The sequence below is a fragment of the Triticum urartu genome, chromosome 5 (assembly GCF_003073215.2).
Source record: "Triticum urartu cultivar G1812 chromosome 5, Tu2.1, whole genome shotgun sequence".
Classification (NCBI taxonomy): domain Eukaryota; kingdom Viridiplantae; phylum Streptophyta; class Magnoliopsida; order Poales; family Poaceae; genus Triticum; species Triticum urartu.
Genome location: NC_053026.1, coordinates 250342515 through 250349771, shown reverse-complemented (window position 1 = coordinate 250349771; position 7257 = coordinate 250342515). Strand labels below are relative to the sequence as shown.

Here is a 7257-nt window from a genome sequence, read left to right as displayed (position 1 = left end):
GTTGGTGTTGAAGTTCCGTGAAGTGTAGGAGTACTTGCTGTACTTACATCTTCTTGCACTTGTTGCTCCGTTTTTGTTGTTTGGCGAACCAACTCTAGCAAGTAGTTGTATGGTTGGAAATCCGCAATCCGCTTGATTAGGTGGTTGAGTCCATTGAGGAAGCGAGCCATTGTTTGCAAATCGGATTCCTTCACATTGGCTCAGAGAATTGCGATTTCCATCTCCTTGTAGTACTCTTCGACGGTCTTGGTGCCTTGCTTGAGTACTTGGAGCTTCTTGAAGAGGTTGCGGGTATGGTGCATGTGCACAAATCTCGCTCTCATGACTTGCTTCAATGGGGACCTCTCCTTGCTCTTGTCAATGTTCTGTGAGTTGTTCCCACCATATGTGGACGTACTCATCAAACTCGAGCGAGGCCATTGCCATTTTCTTCACCTTGTCAAAGTTGTGGACACGGAGCATTTTGTCCACGTTGAGTGCCCATGATTGATATTCACAAATGGATGGCTCACAAGGGTAGTGGCAAGGAAGACAAAGTTGTGTGACGGAATGACATACCTCTTTGACACCTCTACCTTGACAAAATCGGAGGGCACCCGCCTTGCTTTTGGTGTTTGTGTTAAAAGGATGACATATCATCATCGTAGCCGAGCTTGGTTGTTGATGGAGGCGGTGTAGGGGCTAAGTTCTTTTGGGCGGCTTAAAAAATAAGCTGTCTCTCCCCAGCTTAAAAAATAAGCCGCTCCCTAAATTTGTTGTGACTTCTAAATTAATTATACCATAACTAGTTCAGAAGCACAAATGAATGAGGGAGACGGCTTATGGGAAAAGCTGGGGAGGAGGCGGCTTATATTTTAAGCCGCCAAACGAACTGGCCCTAGATGTACTTGGCATTCTTGTTGAAGAAGCCGGACGTCGAAGCCAGCAAGATGCCCAGCTTGCTGGCAAAGTTGCTGAAGTTGTAGTCAAGTCAGACCAAGGTCGGATAGTCCGATATTCTGGACTAAGTTGGATAGACCAACTTCGCCTAGGCTGGTGTGGGTCAACTTGAGGAAGAACTCGAAATTGGAGGTAGTTAAAGAAAATCAAAGGCAGATCAACTCACATATCACCAGATCCGTGGATCAAATCTAACCAAAACTCACCAGAAACAACAAATCGCTTGAAATCGGGTGACTATTTTTGTGGGGATTTTTGAAACTGGGAAGAACAAAAACAAAATTTGTCTAGAAATATGAGGGAGAGGGACTCCAAATTGTGGCAACCTGCACATGATACCAAGTGATATGGGGAAGCTGTTTGGTGGCCTGATCTTCACGATTTGAGGTGAAACACGATGAACAACGGGGGAAACATAGAGAAAACACTCACATAGACAAGATTCACCACCAAAGTACTCAAATCTCATTCCAAAGAGAAATACACCTCAAGATCTGAGGAATTGGAGGTGCTGATCACCAAAGGAGAGGAAAAGAAGGTAACAAGGATAGTTCATCCCCAAATCCAAGAGGAATTGGAGGTCTTGAGAGATAATCTTCCCAAATCTCTAGGAGAGATGGGGTCTTGATAATCCAAGAGGATTCTTCCCCAAACTGGAGGTGTTGATTACCAAAGGAGAGGTAGATGAGCAAAGCTCTCTCAAGAATTTGGTCTAAACTTTGCTAACCCTAGATCTGAGATGGAGTACGGAATATATAGTATAGCCCTGAAGACGTAGGTAGGTGGAGAAAGCTACACGGGCCTGTGGCCCTCTTCTCTGCGCGTAGACAAGTCAGACATTCTGACATAAGTCGGACAGTCTGACTTGTCGGATGTTCCGACCCCATGTCCAACATAGTATTGTCCTGATTCAGAGAGCAATGTGGTAAGTCGGACCCTATGCTGGACATGAAGTCCCGAATATCTGACTTGTTGGACATCAGGTCGAATGTTTGAATCGGAACATCTGACTTTGTCCAGAGAGCATTTTGGTAAGTTGGACTATCCAGCAGGGTTTGGTCCTTGGTGATGTTCCTCGCTTCCTCTTCGAGCCCCTTCTTCTCGTTGCTTGAATCCTTCATATCTAAGAATGCACAATGTTCCCTAATGAGGTAGTAGCCACGTCTCATATGAGTGTATAGGAAGCTCTACTAGGAAGTCATGTCGGTTTCAATGGTTCAATTGGAGCTTGTGGGGTTGATGATGGGTTCGTGGTAATGTCCATAGGATGCATCGTATCACCATGGGTTTATGGTCGAAGTTGCAGAAAGCCCCATATCTTGGCCGGTGTTCACTTAGATTCAGGTTTTATGGGACTATGGCTGGACAAGTATTTGTCCTAACCAAATCACAACTTGATTGCAGCTCAATGGCAGAGCAGATTCACAAAAGAGGGAATCTCTACAGTAGGAAACTTTGTCAGAGACCACAGAAGGGGCTAAAATTGGTGGGGTTCCTTGAAACCTTATTACCATAAAACCTGGGTTGAAGTGCCACTAGCTAAGAAACATGGGGCTTTATTTATCTACGGTTTTGTGAAATTTATTCTCACTTTCTCAGGGAGATTAAAGAGAAATCTGTTTTGTCTGATTTGACATCTGGTGCACCACACTTAAAATGCTACTATGATTAGTAAACATATCAACTTGACATATTCTTAGTATTCATCTTTTCTTTGCAATTTTATTATGCAGAAACATAATGTCTTTTGAAGATAATGCAATGGCTAGTCGTATCACCTCGCCCTCATCAAAAGCTATGGTATCAGAATCAGATCTTCGGATAATAAATGTTGCATCAAATGTGGATCATTCTCAAGCAAATAACCAGGCAAGTGCAGTCCTCGGTCCAGTGGCTATCTTTTGGGACATTGAGAACTGCCCTGTTCCAAGTGATGTACGGCCAGATGATGTTGCTGGGAATATACGGATGGCATTACGGCTGCATCCTGTTGTTAACGGTGCAGTTACAGTTCTCTCTGCTTATGGAGATTTCAATGCTTTCCCTAGAAGACTCAGGGAGGGATGTCAGAGAACCGGAGTCAAACTTGTCGATGTTCCAAATGGGCGGAAAGATGCTGCTGATAAGGCTATACTGGTAGATATGTTTCTCTTTGCTCTGGACAATCATCCACCGTCATCCATTATGCTTATATCTGGTGATGTGGACTTCGCTCCCGCTCTCCATATACTTGGTCAGCGTGGATACACCATTGCCCTTGCGATTCCATCTTCAGTTACCGTCTCATCGGCTTTGAGCAGTGCTGGGAGTTTCGTGTGGGACTGGCCTAGTCTTGCCCGTGGTGCAGGCAGTGTACCCCCCAGATCCTTAGGGCATCGTGCTGCTGATCCTTTAGTCTGTCCTAACAGTGTAACACCGGGGAAATTTCCTGACATACAGACTGAAGAGGAGGCCATTGTTTATATGGGAACTTTTAGGAATGAATATGGTGGCAGAACAACCAGCAACCAGATTAATTGCTATAACTCTTCACAGGTCACCGGAGAATCATGCAAAGCTTTCTGTACTCTGGCGGATGGCAGTTGTGGCACCGGCACGTCATCGAGGTCACATCATGTATTAGGTGGTTTGAATGAAGTCCCAGTGATAGACCAAGGATTTACAGGCGAACAATCATGGTGGGTTCGTCCCGGTGACCTTCAAGGCTTGAAGGGTCAACTAATAAGGTTATTTCAGTTATCTGGTGGATCTGTTCCACTTGTCCGTGTTCCTTCAGAGTATTTAAAGCTGTTCGGAAGGCACCTGTATGTAGCAGAATATGGAGCTGTAAAACTTGTTCATCTTTTCGAAAAGCTGGCTGAGTCTTTTGTTGTCATAGGGAAGGGTCAGAGGAAGATGATTTGCCTACGCAATTCTGGTGATAGGAACATGAAGAAATATCCAAGCACACCAATAATTTTGAAAAATGAAAAGAGATTGAATGCTACTCTCGAGGAAGGTACTAGTGAAGCATGTCAGCAGTTGAGCAGCTCATCAGAAGATCTCTCAGAGGATGAACAGAATATTAACCCTGACGTAGATGGAGCATATGTGTTTGATAGCCATCTATACAAGTGCAGAACAGAGGTCGAGGCTCTTCTTGTCTGTTACTTGTCGTGCCCTCTTCCACTCTCTCATTTTGAGTCCCTGTATGAGCAACGGTACAAGAAGACTCTCGACTACCAGAGCTGTGGAGTTGATGGTCTGGAGGAACTGCTTAACAAGTTAAAAGATGTTGTCGAATTGAATGTAGATGAGATCAGCAACATGAAGTTCATCAAAGCCAAGTCACCAAAATGTAGTCCCTCAAAGCCATGTTAAATAGTGGTTGTCCTAATATCAGTAGTATAGTCACGTGAGTACTTAGGATTTTGTTTCCTCGCTGAGCATGTTTGTCAAGCACTGGGCTGACGTCTATTTTAATCATGTCGGTGGGATAGGAGCAGACGTGCAGTTGCACAGCAAATGCTTGCAATATTATCTTGTTCTGCTAATCTAATCGAATATTGGTTGCTTCATTTATTGAATAGTGAACCATCTTTTGGCTGTTCGCCACTTGTATGCTTGGATACCTCATTCTTGTTAGGTTAGACATGACTTGTTTGTCGCACTGCTGAATTCGGAATGTAATCATTGTCAACAGATATAATGATTATTATTCTCTACAGAGGATCGTCATCTTCTAACAATGCATCATAAGCTATTCCCAACACACCATTTCATTTCCGGTTTTTGCCCGCTTTTCCGTAATTAACTGGACAATTCTCTTCTACTTATTAATAGATGAGGCAATCTTTGCCTCCGTTTCAAAAAAAAAACACCATTTCTATGTACGTCGCAATCGACAAGTTCACAAAGTGGCCAGAGATGGAAGCAGTGAGGAAGGTCACAGCTCAGTCAGTCGTCAAATTCTTCAAGGGACTAGTGTGCCGTTTTGGTGTACCCAACAGGGTTATCACCGACAACGGTACATAGTACACAGGCCGCACCTTCATGCAATATGCCCAAGACCTCGGCAGCAAAGTCTTTCGCTTCCGTTGCTCACCATGTGAAACCTCGTTTTCCCCCAAGCTACCGTGCTCCCATAACTCTAGGCCCTAGGGCTCGTTCCTGGGGCCAAGTTTGGTCGTAGTCGCGGCGGCGAAAGGATGAAATAAGGAGCCTGAGCCCGCCTCATCCCTGCCTCCGTCAAGGGCGTGAGGAAGGTCGAGCGAAGTGGGGAGACGGCAAGGCCTGTTGTCGAGCAAGGAAATGTTTATCTTGAAGATATCAAGGATTTACTCCTTGTCGTGGGTTCCACCCGCAAACAAATGACCCGGCACGCATCCCTTTTTCATTAAAAACATTCCACTCAGGTACAGTCCATAGGGAATGAAAAACATGAATGATGGGATTACAAGTTTTAAATTCAACAAAGGCCCGAAGGCTTACAAACTAAAAAGAGATAAGGTGCCTGTAATCCCTTTCTTGTCCCTCTCCTCAGGGGGCATGTCAAGGAGGCGAAAGAGACAAAAGGAGCGCCTAGGCGAGCTACGGGTGGCAGAAAACACCAAGAACATCTTGGTGGCCGTCCAAAGGCTGGATGGTGATGGCGGCGCCGGAAGCAGAGCTCGAAGACGAGGTGGCAGGACGTCAGCACGCGTCGAAGGCGTCGGTGCCCACGTACTCCGACTTGACAGCCTTGCCGCCCGCCCTCTTCCTCTTCCGCAGCCTCCCAACGCCAGCCGCCCAAGGAGACGACCCCGAGAAGTTCAGGGAGCCGGCGACGCGGATGATGGGGTCGCCGGTGCCGCACGGAGCGGCACCCGACACCTAATCGGACCCGTCATCCTGCCGCCTACTACCCTCGTCGTCGCTGCCGCTGTCCTCCTCGTCACTCCCGCCCGAGGAGGAGTCTTCACTATCAGAAGAGCTCTCCACGCAGCACCTTGCACGGGTCCCAAAGCATCCGAAGACCTTGACGGAGAGAAGGCCATCCTCCATCAGCTTAAAATGGAGAGTAAGCCCCTCCGTCAAGCGGTGGATATGGGCAAACGCCTTCCATCCCCGACGGAGATACATCACGTGAGGGGCGGGGAAGTCGACGCGGGCCCGCGTGCCACTGATCCTGCAGCCCCTCATGTGCAGCCACAAGGACTCCGGCGGATCCAGCTCCATCTCCCGCGCAAATGGAGTCGGGAGACGAAGGCGACGGCGCGGCGGCCGGCGCAGCCTGACGAAGAACTCACAAGGGTCATCCCCAACATGGCCCTCCATTGGAGGAGGAGCTGCTGGCAGAGGCGAGGCCGGCGCGCCACCCCGTCCTCCTCTTTCCCGAGCGCCCCGGCCTCACCCACGGCCTCGCCCCCTTCCCCTTCCCCTCGCGGCTGGCTCTGCCACCGCAGGCGCAGGAGAAGGAGGGACGCGTTGTCGAGCGGCGACCCTCGCCGCCACTGTTGAAGGACCGGGGTTCCCTCTCTTCATGACGGATGGAAGGAAGGAGCAGAAGCTGAAGGAAGAAGAAGATGAAAGAATGCGGGACGCCATCCCCCCTCCCGCTCTTTATAAAGGATCGGGGTTGGGGCCTGGCCGCCCCGCTCGGCCAATCAAGACACGGGAGGCGCAGGGAGCCAGGGCCGACCCGCTGCCCCAACCAGCGACGGCCCGGATTCCCGCCTCCACCGTTTGCCACCCCAAGCGCATGGGAGACACGTGGTGAACGTGCAGAACCGAGGGGACGGGTGAGGCGACCTCTCCCCATCCCGTGATCATGGGGAGTGGACGCCTCGAGGACCGCGCCTCGGCCCCATTCAGTAAATGGGCCGCGCCTCCACGCCTCCCTCCATTTATGGGGAAGGCGCGAACCGCCCCCTTTACTATGACGTGACGCATGCCTGCGGGAACCAACCCCACGCATGCCGCCCACGTCACACGCGCCTCCCCACGCCGCGCCACGCGCGGGAGTCATGGGAAGCGCAGCGTGTGAAGAATCTTACCGCGGTAAAAACCGCCCCGCGTGCCCGCGCACCGTTTTTGGGCCTAGCCCAAACAACGCATTGCGCTTATGTGTGGACCAGGCCCGGGGGCTCCTGTCGGTGTACAAAAAAGAGGGGTACACTTTTTGTACCCCTATAATTGTGCACGGGCAGTCTGAGCCACGGGCACCACCACACCAAGCAAGGCAAGGGAGGTGAGCTAGGGTAAGACCGAAGCTCAAGAGAACTACGACGCCAAGGCCAAGACCACGAAGAGCAAAGGGGACGAAGCGGACTCCCCCGACAAGATCCTTGCCGGGAGACA

At 49.5% G+C, this 7257-nt stretch overlaps 1 protein-coding gene across 1 annotated transcript; it reads left to right on the top strand.

The window, feature by feature from the left end:
* Nucleotides 1–25: 25 nt before the first annotated feature.
* LOC125508517 lies at nt 26–4500 on the top strand. Its single transcript, XM_048673243.1, has one exon. The coding sequence runs from the start codon at nt 2680–2682 to the stop codon at nt 4297–4299; it is 1620 nt and encodes a 539-aa protein (XP_048529200.1). The 5' UTR covers nt 26–2679; the 3' UTR covers nt 4300–4500.
* The last annotated feature ends 2757 nt before the right edge of the window (nt 4501–7257 follow it).